The sequence below is a fragment of the Amphiprion ocellaris genome, chromosome 22, assembly GCF_022539595.1.
Source record: "Amphiprion ocellaris isolate individual 3 ecotype Okinawa chromosome 22, ASM2253959v1, whole genome shotgun sequence".
Lineage (NCBI taxonomy): Eukaryota > Metazoa > Chordata > Actinopteri > Pomacentridae > Amphiprion > Amphiprion ocellaris.
Window position 1 is genome coordinate 2,709,990 of NC_072787.1, and position 15,616 is coordinate 2,725,605.

General features: G+C 39.6%; 1 protein-coding gene across 2 annotated transcripts in view; it reads right to left on the reverse strand.

Moving 5' to 3' along the window:
* The window catches only part of snx7 (sorting nexin 7), a 35,863-nt gene extending 20,770 nt beyond the window's left edge, over window positions 1–15,093 (reverse strand). The window contains exons 1-6 of one of the 2 annotated variants that reach the window (XM_023275863.3): window positions 14,910–15,091; window positions 6,381–6,569; window positions 5,318–5,428; window positions 4,839–4,997; window positions 3,263–3,461; window positions 519–718 (exon numbers count right to left, since the gene is read on the reverse strand). In XM_023275863.3, the coding sequence (XP_023131631.1) occupies window positions 519–718; window positions 3,263–3,461; window positions 4,839–4,997; window positions 5,318–5,428; window positions 6,381–6,569; window positions 14,910–14,993 (942 nt within the window). In that variant the 5' untranslated portion in view covers window positions 14,994–15,091. Of the gene's footprint in view, window positions 1–518; window positions 719–3,262; window positions 3,462–4,838; window positions 4,998–5,317; window positions 5,429–6,380; window positions 6,570–14,909 lie in introns of both variants that reach the window. The other variant, XM_055007282.1, reaches the window with a different exon arrangement.
* Window positions 15,094–15,616: the final 523 nt, after the last annotated feature.

Below are 15,616 nucleotides of genomic sequence, written 5' to 3' on the forward strand. Positions count from 1 at the left end.
CTGTGAGAAGCTGAATTTCTTGCAATAGAGGAACAGACGAAGAACATAGATTTGAGCATTTTGCAATTCTGAAGTGTCTCTGTGCAGGACAGAAGACTTAGTGCAGAGTTATGGAAAATGGCCTTATAGCATTAAAAACAGGGACAGACTACAGAATGTTAAAGCATATGAGGATCATGTGTCTTTATAATATTGGAATAATTATGTTATATTAATTAATAATTAAGACTAATTGGCTATGTTAATTGAACAGCTGAACATCTTCAACAAGCATGAAGGATTGGAGAAGTAGTTGACTGAAACTACGTGACGACCTTGTTAGTTTTTAAGCACAATGTAGTCATATTGTTGTTGTTTGTTTAATCTGGATAAAACCTCAAGCTGACAACGGGTCTAATCAGTCAAAGTGAGTAGAGCCACTGCTGGCTGAAGATGAAATCTGTCTCTTCCTCCTTCCTCTCCCCTCTCTTGCCTAAATCCGCTCAAGGTCAGATGTGAGTAGTGTGTTCTGGCCTCACCTTCACTGTCTCAGCACAGAGGACGTACTCGTGCAGCGTGGGGACCAGGACCTCCGACAGATGGTGAATCTGCTCTTCTGTTTCCTTACTGCATCGCTCCACACAGCTAGCAATGGCCTTCAGTGGCTGTGACAGCTCCTCCTCTGACTCCGCCCACTGGGTGTAGGTGGGGCTGTACTGCTTCAGCTCATCCAGATACTCTGGAAGGACAGAGGACACACACAGTTAGGTCCATATGTATTTGGACACTAACACGTTTGTTTTTTTACTTGTTTAATGAAACATATTCCAACTATAGTTCTATAATACACATGGACATAAAGTACAGACTCTCAGATTCCATTTGAGGGTGTCCACATTCAAACCGGATGAAAGGTTTAGGAGTTTCAGCTCCTAAACATGTGCCACCCTATTTTAAAAGGGACCAAAAGTCATTGGACAATTGACTCAAAGGCCATTTCAAGGGCAGGTGTGGGCAATTCCTTTGTTTTGTCATTATCAATCAAACATTAAAAAAAAGGCCTGGAGTTGATTTGAGGTGTGCTGCTTCATTTGGAAGATAATGCTGTAAAGACAACATGCGGTCAAATGCAAACAGGTGGAACAAGCCATCCTTAAGCTGTGAAAACATACAAAAACCCATTCACGAAATTGCTACAATATTAGGAGTGGCAAAATCTACAGTTTGGTACATCCTGAGAAAGAAAGAAAGAAAGCACTGGAGAACTCGGCAACGCATAAAGACCCGGACGTCCACGGAAGACAACAGTGGTGGATGATGGCAGAATTAATTCCATGGTGAAGAGAAACCCCTTCACAGCAGCCAGCCAAGTTACAAACATTCTCCAGGAGGTAAGCATGTAATTGTTCAAGTCTACCACAAAGAGATGACTGCATGAGAGTAAATCCAGAGGGTTCACTGCACAGTGTAAGACACTCATAAGCCTCAAGAATAGAAAGGCTAGATTGGACTTGCTAAAAAACATCTAAAAAAAGCAGCACAGTTCTGGAAGAACATTCATTGGACAGATGAAACCAAGATCAACCTCTACCAGAATGATGGCAAGAAAAAAGCATGGAGAAGGCCTGGAACAACTCATGATCCAAAGCATACCACAACATCTGTAAAGCATGGGGGAGGCAGTGTGATGGGTTGGGCATGCATAGCTGCCAGTGGCACTGGGTCACTGGTGTTTACTGATGATGTGACACAGGACAGAACCAGCTGGTTGAATTCTGAGGTGTTCAGAGACATACTGCTGGCTCAAATCCAGCCAAATGCAGCAAAATTGATTGGGCGGCGTTTCATAATACAGATGGACAATGACCCAAAACATACAGCCAAAGCAACCTAGGACTAGCAAAGAAGTGGAATATTCTTGAATGGCCAACTCAGTCACCTGATTTCTACCCAATTGAGGATGCATTTCACCTGTTAAAGACTAACTTTCACAAAGAAAGGCCCACAAACAAACAGCAACTGAACTGCTGCAGAGCATTAAAAAGGAGGAAAGCCAGCGTCTGGTGATGTCCAGGAGTTCAAGACTTCAGCCAGTCATTGCCAGCAACGGCTTTTCAACCAAGTATTAGAAACTAACATTTTATTTTCAGTAATTTAATTTGTGAGCCCATGAAATGAAGGGATTGTGTTTAAAAATACTTTAGTTCCTCACATTTTTATGCAATCTTTTTGTTCAACTGAAAGTCTGCACTTGAACCACATCTGAACTGTTTCATTTAAAATTCACTGTGGTACTGTACAGAGCCAAAATTAGAAAAGCTTTGTCTCTGTACAATACAGGCGTTTTGGGCCGGTGTACCTCTATTCACCCCTGCCAACAGCCAGAGGAGACGACTGGTCTGGGACCTTGGTTTAAACCAATGTTCAGCTCAGGTTATTTGTAATGTGAGGGACTTACAGATCCAGTCTAAAATCTGCCAACTGTTCACAGACTCATCAGGTAATATTTATTTATTTATCTTTTACGGCTTTATTGATAGGTGCAGTGAAGACAGACAGGAAAGGAGGGAGAAGAGTGGGGGAAGACATGCAGCAAAGGGCCGTGAGCGGGAATCGAACCCGGGCCACTGCGTCAGGGACCAGCCCCTGTACATGGGTCACCCACTGAACCCGTTGAGCTATACAGGCACCCTGACACCCTGATAATATTAAAACATGTTTTACATTTAAACATTAAAATCGGAATGGTTACAATTATCACACTAGCACCCAGAGCTGTTGCCAAGCAACACAAACTATTGTAGCCTTTAAGGTTGATGTGAGCTACAAATATTAAACTAAAATATATATCAAATGAACTGCCTCATCAGAGCATTGTCAGAGTAGTGAACTGTCTGTGGCATCATTTCTGGAGGACGGCCACTGCGGCTCTGGTTAGTAATATTATGACTTGTTCTATACCTTTTGGCTGATTTTTAGATATTCATGCAATTAGGCAGACTGTGAATCACACGACTTAGACGGCGTATTTTAGCCATCACAGAGGACTTGTGTGTCAGTGATCACAGGTGTGCTCACTTCTGCTGCATTCAGTTTCTACTGGTCCTGTATTTACAAAATAGTCTTTCTAAAGAGTTATATGTCATCCCATATATCTCTGTATATACTTATTTTTTTGTATTTAATTTTTAAAAAAGTATTCAAATTATGCATCGCGTTTAATATTTAGAGAGGGTTTCTGTAATTTCTGTATATGACCTCCTGTGGAAGGCAGCTGCAGTACCTCGTTGTTCCTTGATGATTCTTTGGGTGACTTTGTCCACAGAGCAGATCTTGTTACTGAAGTTCTCCATGTAGTCCTGCATCACAGTGAATTCCTCTGGTCGGCTCCTAAGGCCTCGTACCGAGTTGGCCACTGCCCTCACCGTCTCCCCCATCCTGCTCAGGAAGCCTGGACCCTGTTTCTTTTGAGACACCAGGTCCTGCAGGAGGCCCGTCATCATCATCATTCAAAATGCTCTTACTGGTCTAAATGACAGAACACGACTTGAGAATAAAGCTGAATATCGACGAAGCGTGATGAGCTGCAGCTATTTAGCTGTTTGAAGTCTAACAGCTAATAAAACTTTGGCTGAATAGAATTCGATGTTGGTGCTCAGAAGTCCTGATAGCTGCTACACAAAAGAAATGATGGTTTCTGTGAGATTATGTAATTACATAAAGGTTGCATGTTTGAGGTAAGCATTAAAGCATTAGTTCAACATTTTGATAAACATACCTATTTTCTTTGTGACTGCGGCGTTCAGATCATTATGGACCTCATGTCTGTGTGCTACATCCACAGCTGTATTCAGGGTGTGGTCAGTCCAGCTTAGCGTAAGACTGGAAGCTTAGAAAAACAACTACAGGGGGTCCTCGACTTAGGTCGGAGTTCCGTTAATACAGATCGATGTGAGCCGATTTTCGCGGTAAGTCGGAACTCCAGCGAAAATGTAAACAAAGTCGTTACGTGCATCACAATATCAATCAGTTCTTCAGAAAAGTCATGAATACCAACGATTTTCATGTCTGTATGAGTCATTTTAAAAGAAGACAATAGAATATTGCAATGGGAAGTTATGGGGTTTTTCTAGTTATTCTGGCGTTGGCTACGGTCCACAGTATCCTGTATGAAGGTTCAATAAACCAGCAGAAAACCAGATAAAGTCTCACTCATTCATCACAGAGGGTCACTACAATATGTTGACCTGTTTTTACAACTTGACCCATGTTGGTCGGTGTTTCTTCCTGTTCCCAGCGTTTTATTCTATCTAATTTCACTTCCATGGAGACGGCTTTCCTTTTCTGAGAAGCACTGCTCTGAGAACAATCTGACTTGCACTTGGGAGCCACAATGAAGGGCAAAAAGTTAGTGAATGTAGCACAATCCAAGGTGGCGTACAACCGGAGAATGGAAACAAAGCCGTCTTATAGCGCCTCATGACGACATATTCATCCGCTCTGCTTGTCAACTAGTTCCACATAACCAGTTCTGACGTAACAACGAAACGCAGTAGGTCGAGGACATCATAAACCGAGGACCCCCTGTAATCTACTGTATCCCCAGTTCCAAAATACATCTCTAAAACTCACACTTTATCTTGTTAGTTTTATCCATACACAAAGAGATGGATCGTTGCTGTGGGTGGGGGTTATGTGCTGGAGCTATTTATTGCACAGCTACTGGATTTCCTATTTTCTGAAGTATATAGGATGTTAAAGTGTGTGGTGAAGTTACGTGGAATCTGAACCTGACATATGACTACTCTATATTAGACATACTCCTCCATACAGGATGACTGTGCGTATGAGAAAGAGACCTGTGCAGTGAGGAAGACTTTGAAGTGCTGGCTGTAGGACAGGATAGGATGTTCGGAGATCTTGTTGAGAAATCGATGCAGGGCTTTCCTCCTGGTCTCGATGAAATCATCATTGAAGCGCTCAACCATGCCTTTCATTACAAACTTCTCTGGGAGAGGCTGGAGACACAGAAACATGCAAACTTAGAACCAAACAGTGTGGTTGAAACATGAAGAGTAGGAGGATGTGTAGCTGGCACACCTATTTGTTTTGGTCTGAGATGCTGCCAATCTATAAACATCTAGTAGTTCTGAATGTCACATACTACACCTTTCAAAAAAATCAAAAACTCTGCTGAATCATTTTGAAAACTGTTTTGAATATTGCAAGGTATGATTCGTGTTTAATGAGTAAAGACATTCAAAAACTGTGGCATGATTCACATGTTATGGTGCAGCAGTCCATAGATGTACAGAGCAAATGACATGGTGATACACACATGGACAATGAGCGTTGGGTGGTTTTCTTCCAGTCTGCTTCGGAGCCATAAGAAGTCCTGATAGCGTCGTCGTACTTCATACTCACTGGAATCAAACTCACTCCGTGTGGTCTGGAGAGAGAAATTCCATATCAGTACCATTACTACAGAGCCTCATTCCTGTTCCTGGGGACTTGGCTGAAATGTAAAGAAACAAAGCAAAGCTCTGCCCAACTTCCTACAAATTTCACACTATCTTCCGCACGATTTCTGTCCCAGGTATTTTGTTCTGAACCAAGACTAGATTTTTTGTACAATGATACTGAAAACACAGCTAAGTTTCCTCATTTATATTTACAAAATAAGTTTGATACAAAAATAATAAACTGCTAAAATAATTAATATTGATAGTAATTAGCCGTTAAATAGTAAACTAAGTATGTGAATATTTTACATACAACAAAAAGTAAATCCAACTTGTATACAATAATCCAATCAGAGTACATTTATGAAGATGGTAATGAAGGTGTGGCTACATACACAGTGGCACATCTAGGACTGATCAGTGTTTGATCTAGTTTTCGGTGAAGACAGAACAGTTTTACCTCTTGAGGGACTAGTTGCATCCAAAGACAGTGACAATGTCTTTTTATTTCAAGGACATTCACAACATCTACCCTCCTACAGAAAGTGTGTGCCGCCTGAAGTTGCTAACACATTAGGACTTCTCTCCAGCTCTCCTAGATGTCAACACAGATCATTCTCAAAACTAAAGGTGTAAAATGCTTTTACTACCAGGCGTAAATGTGTATCAAATACACATCAATCAGGCATAACATTATGACCACCGGCCTAATATTGCGTTGGTCTCCTTTATGCTGCTAAAACTCCTCTGACCCAGTAGAGCATGGATACAGGATCTCTGGGGATGTTCTGTGTTATTCACTTCACCTGTTAGTGGTGACAATGTTGTGTGTAATCAGTGTACACTGCTGGGCAAATTTTTAACCATTTAGCAAGTGACTTCACACTCTTGATACATTATTTTACCGTGGTGTATGCATGTGTAGTACGACCTTTTCACCTTGGTTACAACTCTGTACATGATGAAGGTCTCGATGGCAGTGACATTACTCTCTGGGTTGTCAACGGTGACGAAGATGTCTTTCGTGTAGGCACCCAGCTGGTCCTCCTCATCCTCCTCTAGTCTGTACTGGTTGACCATGGAACCAGGAGAATTTGGCATGGGGCTTCCATCTGCCAGGGAGGAGTTCTGGACCAATGACAAGATGTTCCATTAGCTGACTTTGACTTTCAGTCAAAGTAAGATGTGTTTGACTGTCAACAAAAAGCTGACAAAACAGATAGATTGACATTTTACTCCTAATCCATATTAGAGGAAGCTGTCCAGGATAGGTATGTGAGATAACATGCTACATTTTCTCCACAAGGATGATCCGTAATTTAACAAGATTGCACAAAAACTATTAAATTAAATTTCATGAAACTTAGTGTGAAGGTAGAGCAGGGGCACAAGAACAATCTATTAGATTTTGATCTGGAACACTTTTGTGAAAAATGTGACACAGGGCATTGGTCTTGGCAGACAATGCACTCCTCGAGTGCCTTTTTATTGTTGTATTATTACTGTTTTGCACTATCCTCTGTGTCGACAGATCTGCTTAGTAGAATTAAAGCTACACTTTCAGAGAAACTGACCCACCAGCTACACAACCTCAAGCGAGAGAATGAGGTGGTGGTGAAGGTATTCAGACAAAAGAACTGGAAACAGCCTTACAACAATGTCCACACCAGTAGCTCCTAAGTACCGCACCAGCAGTGAAGGTAACTGCAACCTGTTCCAGTCTGCTGAGACATATAATAATCAACAATGCAGGCTACAATCAAAGACAATTTGCCACTACAACACTGAGCTATATTTCTAGTCTCTCCCTAATCAACCAATGAGGATAAAGCTCAGGGTTTTCAGAGATATGGTTACTTCACAAGAAGGATGGGCACCGAGGTATTTAGCGAGCTATGACATTAACAGTTTTGTTCACTTTAGAAAGTAAGAAGATTGTTCTGTTATACATTCAGTCTCATCGCTGTAACACGTCTCATCTATATGAGTCTATGATGCACTCTTACTTTACAAATCAAAAACCATGTTCTGTCTGTCGGAGTCTGTAGCTCCGTTGTTCAGTCTTTTAGTTGCACTTTCAGAGCACAGAAGGATTTAGTGATTTGATGGTTGCAAATTAACTCTGTCTTACTGTATGTTGTTTTTTTTTAACTGAATGTTATTGTTTGAAGCAGAAGAATTACTTTAACTGTTTTCTTCACTAAACTACTGAAATCACACTTTTGAAATAAAGTCAAAGTCCTGCATTAGTGTTACACTGCAAGTGAAGAATGAAGCACAATGTATTGACATTTACCGACAGTTATGTCACTGCTATGATCAGCAAGAAAATGCTAACTATCACTGCTGCTGAAAGATAGTTTGTTGGGATGGTCAAGAGTAAACCAAGAATCACAAAAAAGCAGATCTGCAATGAATTACAAGCTGCTGGAACACAGGTGCCAGTGTCCACAGTCAAGTCTCACCATGGAGTGAGAGGCTACCATGCAAGAAGGAAGGCCTTTCTCCAGGTCAGACGGACAAAAAAGGCCTTCTGGAGGAACGTTTTGTAGTCAGATGAAACAGAAATTTAGCTTTTTGGCCACAATGACTAGGAATGTGTTGAGAGGACAGAAGGTGAGGCCTTTAACCACAAAAACACCAAACCTAATGTCAAGAATGATGGTGGTTGTATTATGCTCTGGGGTTGTTTTGCTGCCATTTACTTTGGTGCTGTACACAAAGTAAATGGAATAATAAAAAGCAGGATCACCACCAGATTCTTCAGGAAAACCTAAAATCAGCAGTAAGAATGTTGGGTCTTGGGACCAGCTGGATATTCCAACAAGACAATGACCCAAACACATCAAAATTGGTAAAGAAATAGCTAAATCTGGCCAGAAATATTTGACTATCCTGACTTAAATACCATCAGGAATCTCACAGACTGTGCTGAAGATACAAGTCTGTGTCATAAAGCCAACACATTTAGTTGAACTGCATCAACTCTGAGAAAAGCACTCAGAGCGCAGTACTCCGCCAAGGCTGTTCATTCCCTGACCTTGTGCTGAGCACGGGCGTGTGTTACGCATGTGTACGTTATGTACGGATACAAAATCATGTGACCTAAGGCATAGTTACAGAGCCACTGTGCTGCTATCTCGCAATGATACAGAAATCTTAAACAAATCCGTGGATCCAGACTATACGCTGCATCACTGCCAAAATCTAATGAGGTGGTCCTTGTGTCATTTCTGACCTTCAGTGAAAATTTCATCCAAATCCGTTAGTTCGTTTTGAGTAATGTTGCGCACAGGCAGACAGATTGACAGATCAACAGACAAAAGTACGCCAATCGTCACATAACTTGCATTCCTTGGCGGAGTAATGAGAAGCTTGCCAGAAGCTTGTGGACGGCTACAAAAAGTGCCTAATTGAGCTGAAAATGGCCAGTGGTCATTTATTCAACATTAACACTGCAGTGTGTATATTTTTGAAGCAGCATATTTTGCCATATTTCCATAAAACTTGTAATAAATCTATGAAATAACTTGGTTTTTCAATGGTGTTTAAAAAGCTGTAACCCAATCCCAGACACCATTCAATGGCAGGGTATATGACTGCAAATAGGATGTTTTGGGATAACTACATAAGCAAAAATATTTAGCAAAATTCTGTTACTGAAATACAAAAATATTAATGATCAATCTCCATCTTATATTAAAGACCTGAATTGTACAACATTAGCACTTCAACTGCTCGGCTCGGTGTTAGCCTACATTCACCTGCATTCTTTACTTGGAGGCTGAACAGTTCTTCAATTGATCTCACATCAGAAACACAACATACAAGACAAATGTTAATGTGATTTTTTTTTTTAAGTTTTGTAACTGGTTTAATGACTTTTTTCTGTCTTTAAAAGGACGTGGGCTCAGTCACGTACAGTTTACATTGCCACTGCCACAGAGGCCAATGAATGAGACTATCAGCAGGTAAACTAATACCAGTTACACTGCATCACTAGACATCCCAGAAACTAGTATCCTACCTTAATGCTGCTCTCAGTCTGTAGGTTCTCCTGCTGGCCATTTCAATAAAGACGTTTGGCTGTAGTGGTGGACTGGCCTACCCCCACCCAGGGGTTTTCTCTCAGTCACCAAGCCTAGCAACGTTTCAGGGAGACATCTTGCAAACATTAATTTCAAACATGGTTGGGCAGTCCTTTGCTTTTGTTCTCTTTGAAAACATTTTGCAGGGATGGGTTTGTGTTTCAGATAGCCTGTACAAATGTATGTGGTCAAGGTTTTTAAGGGTTATTTTTTTTTGCTCCTTTGGAAATGCAGGATTTTGTCTGCATTTAGATATGTAATATGTAAACACCGGGGATATGGCAGCAACATTACAGGTTGCAAACTGACTATAAGAGACTATTTGTGTGATTCATTTGTAAGCTCAGCTATCTTGACTGTAATGCCATCACATTCAAATGATCCCGTTTATGCAAACAGCAGTGAAGCATCCATGTGCTGCCTGCAGGTTTGTTTCCTCTAACAACAGCCTAGAAACGGCTGAGGTCAGCAGAGGGCCCGGAGCCCCCAGAGCTAAGCTTCTCTAATGGAAGCACAGCAACACATGCTCTTTTTATGACCTCTGCTGAAAACAACTTAAGTTTATTTAGACTAACTAACATCTCTGTCTTTGCAGTGAACTGGTTGTTATGGTAACAGGCAGAGGGAAGGAGGAAGCAGCGATGTTTACCTCTTTTTTTTGGTAAGCAGATATGTCATTGGAAAGCAGCGGCTCAGTTGTTGTAGTAGGATTATTGATGTGTTAGTAGAAGTGAAGACAAAGGCCTACCTATATATTTTTCTTTTTCTACAAACATTTATATCTCTTCTCTAAGGAGAAAATGGCTAGTTTTATCTGTACACTGTGTGCAGCCCTTTTCTTTGTACTGTCTTTTTTTCTATCTGCTGCTGCAACACTGAAAATGTCCCCACTGTGGGATAAATAAAAGATAAATCTAATTTATCTATCCATAGCAACATGCATTTGAAAATATATCAATGACATGTCTCTCAAAAACTGGACAAACTGCACAAACACATCAGTCACTCAGAAAAATAATTTAGTTTCTGCAAGGATTTTTGAGAAAAAGGCATAATTTCTGAACCTTATCCTTGAATGACTGTTCTTTGCTTTTGACTGAGTATTATCCTGGTTTTCATAATATCGCAGATATGAGATTTACATGAAACGCAGCTAAATCTGGGTTTGCATCTCCCTGTGCACATAATAAAAATGTGACGATAATTTATTGCCACACAAGACCAACAAATAAAAGCAGTTCCAAAATAGTAAATCTGACACTTCTGTAACTGTTGACCTGAAAGGAATGACTGTAGTTATTGACTTGGTGTATTTCACTAACATGCTAGGAAACCAGATTACTGTAACCCATGTCTCCATGCTATCTACCATTTAAATCACTCAGCATATATAACTCTGATAACATTGTTAGAGATATTTGTTACACCACACAGCTGCAGCAGTACCTAGAATAGATGTATACTTAGAACAATATTTTCTGTCATTGCACTCCAGCCAGCATGTTCAGGTGTAACAAAACTATGAAAAGAAAATACCCAGGATTCCAAAATTGAGATATGAGGTTTTCATGCACAAAACCAAAAATGTGATACTTCAAAACCCTGATTATGACAAGGTTAGTCATTTCTATGGAGACACCATTTGGGTTAATCGTGCTTAAATGGTGGTATGACAAGTGACACGTTGCGTATGTTAAATTCAACTTTTTAAAATGATTTAATTGCCAACAGTTTAGCATAAAGTATACAACAAAAGTGAGTACACTCCTGTGTTAAACTACAAGAAAGTGAACCAGATTCAACATTGTATCACCTTACAGTGATCTCATTACAGATGCACCTCAAAAAATCTGAATATTGTGAAAAAGCTCTTTTTTTAAATTTAATTCAAAAACTTGCAAATATCCTTTATTCATTACATATAAAGTGAACTTTTGTAAGCCTTTTTTGATGATTAATTTATTAGATTAATCTCGCTCATAAAAAATCCAAAATCCAGTATCTGAAAATATTAGAAGATTTCATTTGGAGTTTGCATAAATTACTATTCAAACAGTATGAATGTGGTTTATCTCTTGGTCAGGTTTAGTACATGTAACCACAATCATGAGGTTGACTTGAAAAAAACTGCTGACTTCAAAGTTGTCTACAAGATCATCATCCACACCCTCCACAAGGAGAAAGGGCTACAGAAGACTGTTGCTCAAAAGACAGTGCTGTACACAAGCTGGATGGAAGGAGTATGGTAGGAAAAGTGCACAAGCAACAGGGATGACCACAGCCTTAAGAGGACTGTCAAGAAAAACTGAATCAAGAATAAGGAGGAGCTTCACACAGAGTAGACTGAGGCTGGAAAGGGGCTACAACAGTTGCATTCCTAATATCAAGCCAGTCCTGAACCAGAGACAACGTCAGAAGCTCTTACCTGTGTAAAGGAGAATACAAACTGAACTGTTGCTCAGTGGGCCAAATTTTTTCAGAGAAGGTAAATTTTGCATTTCATTTGGAAATTACGGTTCTAGAGTCTGAAGCACAAGTGAAGAGGCAAATAATCCACAGTGTTTGAAGTCCAGAGTGAAATTTCCACAGTCTGTGATCCTGGGAGCTTCGGTAGTAATCAACAGGACTTCTCTCTAGGTTCTTGGAGACATTTCAGCTCTCCTCCAAGAGGCTTCTTCAGTTCTAAGTGACTAATGGAAAGATGTAGAATTTATAGTCACTCCAGCTCACGAGGCTAATGGCCCATTAACAACAAAGGATGTGAATCTGCCAAGTCAGGAGTGACTCAGGATGTTAATGATGGTAAAATTTTCTGAGGAGAGACCTTGTAACTGCATTATAGGTGTTTGATTAATGGTGTTGCAGACCCCCTCCTCTGTTTAGAGATGGCTGTTCATATTTTGAGAACAGAGTACTGAGCTTGTTTAAGGAATTACTCCACAGGTTCAGCTATGTAGACGACACAAATCAAAGCCCAAGAAATAGAAGCTTTCATGGAGCACATCAACTCGGTGGACTACAGCATCAGATCATTCACATATCTGAAGCAAATCAAATTCAAAGTCCACTTAGCTGTATACTAGGAGATATTGAAGAACTTCATTCTTCAAGCTGCTAACAAGCTTTATGGAGATGACGATTTCCTTCTCCATCAGGACTTAGTATCTGTCCACAGTGCCAAAACTGCTACCAAATGATTTGCTGACCATGACGTTAGTGTGCTTGATTAGCCAGCTGACTTGCCTGACCTGAACCCTATAGAACCCCATATGGGGTATTGCCAAGAGAAAGACGAGCTGAAGGCTGCTATCAAAGCAACTTGGGCTCAAACAACACCTCAGCAGTGGCATAAGCTGAACACTAGTATATTTTAAATGGACTTTGATGGTGGATTCAGAAAGTTTGTTAAATCTCTTCACGTGTTGTGCACTTCATTTAGTTACACATTATTAAATTTTTCAAGTTTTTTTGTACGTATTCTTTTTTAAAATTGTTTTATAGTTATATTCACTTTGAGGTTATCATCCAGACTATTCCATACATTTACTGCACAAACTGAAATTGCACTTCAAGTGCAATTTCCTTTAGTACAATCACAGCCATAATACTAAACAAATCCTTAAAAAACACCATTAAAAATTAAAAATTGATTGGTTCCATTAAAATAGGAAATTCTGAGTATTGGGTCATTTTGGTAAAATTTAGTTTTGTTAGTTTTTCTTGTAAACAATAAACAAGAAAAAATACAATCTGTACTTGTGTCTGTCTAATGCAGCCACACCTTTTGAAACACAAAAAAGATTTTTCCACAAATATTTCATGATAATATTTGAGATTGTGTAAAATTTTAAGGGTGTCCGAAAACTTTTTTCCACCACTGTATATGGGCTGACACGGATTAGCCCAATACACGACACTAAATACGGCTGTGGCTTGTACATAACCCACATATTTAATTACATTTCAAATTCACATTTGAAATTAATTTGCTTGAAAACAGCAGACGAACCGTGGCAAAGAGTTAAGAATGGAGTCTGTGTTGATTATTATATCTGCAGGGCTGAAAAGGACGAACCTATAGACCAGGAATTCCAAACTCATTTTAGTTCAAGGGTCACATTCAGCACAATTTGATCTTAAGTGGGCCAGACCAGTTAAATTACAGCAATATTAACCCATAAAACTCCAAATTTTTCCTTTGTTTTTGGGGAAAAAAAAGTATGTTCTTCAAATGTTCACATTTAATGAACAAAACATTATGAACAACCTGAAGTTTCTTCAGAAAAATAAATTCAATTTCAGCAACATTTATCCTCAGTTTATCATTTCTACATTACAACTTACAGATCACAGAGTGTCTACAAAGGCTCAAAACATTTAGTCATGATCAAAACTACAATTGGACAAAATAGACAAAAAACAAGGCAAAATATTATAAAAATGAGACACAAAATGACAAAAAAATTAGACAAATGACACAAAGCAAAACAGAAAAGAGAAAAAATTAGGCAAAAAAGTTATAAAGCGGCAAAAAAATGGACAAACGACAAAAACGAGACAAAAAAATTACACAAATGACACAAGCGAGACAGAAAACACAAAATGATACACAAAACGATGACTAAAGCAAAACACAAAATGAGATAAATAAAATAAAAAATACAAGCGTGACAAAAAGGAAACAAAACGATAAAAACAAGAAACAAAATGACAAAAACATGAGACAAACGACAAAACCCAGACAAAACACAACAAAAACAAGACAAAATATTACAAAAATGAGACACAAAGTGACAAAAGAACAATGAACAATACAATATTTTTACTTTATGATCAAAACAGCATGTCCAGAAATGATTTTAAATTTATAGTTTTACAAATTTACAGTTTGCAGTTAATGTCTTGTGTGGAATTTTTACTCTTTACAAAATCCTCCCAGGGGCCGGATTGGACCCTCTGAAAGGCCGGTTTTGGCCCGGGGGCGCATGTTTGACACCCCTGACTGTGTTAGTACAAAGTTAAGTTTTACAGCCAAGAAAACAAATGTTAAATTATTCAGAAGCTGAGCGAGCTCTTGCGCTTCTCTCACACACCAGATGTGTGTCAGAAAGCTGCAGGATGATCTGGTCCAAAGGCCAGCTCATCAGCTGATCAGGACATTTGCTTCCTTGTTTGCAAACGTGAAGCACAGACTGACATTAGGTTCACACCAACCTCACATCACATGCGGCCCACTACTTACTCCTGGACATGAAGAATAAGTGGAAGTTAAATGGGATCTATCAGTGCAAGGGTCAATCCACGTAGCATGAAACCCAATGCAAATGTTCCCAGCTGAGAGTGGGAGCTTTCGGCTGCTCCCCGGTCAGTGTGACGGTACCTTAGTGAAAACCTCCAGGTCCTCGTCCTCGTCCAGGCCCAACATGTGTCCTGACAAATCCGCAGCGACCGTCTGTCCGCTCATCGCACTTTCTAACTTTCTAAATGACCTGAGTTCATTAGACAGACCTGAGGAAAACTTGTAGCTCAACTTCAGGGCAGCAGAGACACTGAAACACACCGAGAACTGCACCGCCTCCAGCACATTTCAAAATAAAAGCTGTGCGTCTGCAGGCACCGTGAGAAGAAGCACTGATTCCTGCGTGACTGTTTCCTATGTAATATTTCTCATGTGCACTGCGTCTCGTATATTTCAGTATTGTCTTATCTGAATTGCACAATACGTTTGTTCAAAATGTTTAAAGTCGCCAGAAGCCATCCATATGACTTCAAGCTGTGTCTGAATAATACTAATGTCAGGTGCTACAAAGATTAAAAGGTATATTAGAGGTGTGTGTATGGCAATATAAGTCCAACATGACTATTGTGTTTTCCAGCAGAAAAACAAAAAGAAAACCAAACTGTTCAGTCCAGGAGGTCAGGAAGTGCTGTCCTTGAAGTATTCAGATCTTTTATTGAAGTAAAAGTACCAATACAACAGTGTAAGAAAAAAAAAAACTCTCTTAGGTAAATCACAAATATCAAGTAAAGTCAGGCAATGGCAGAAAAATTTCACTTAAGTGCAAAACAAAACAAAAAAAAAACAAC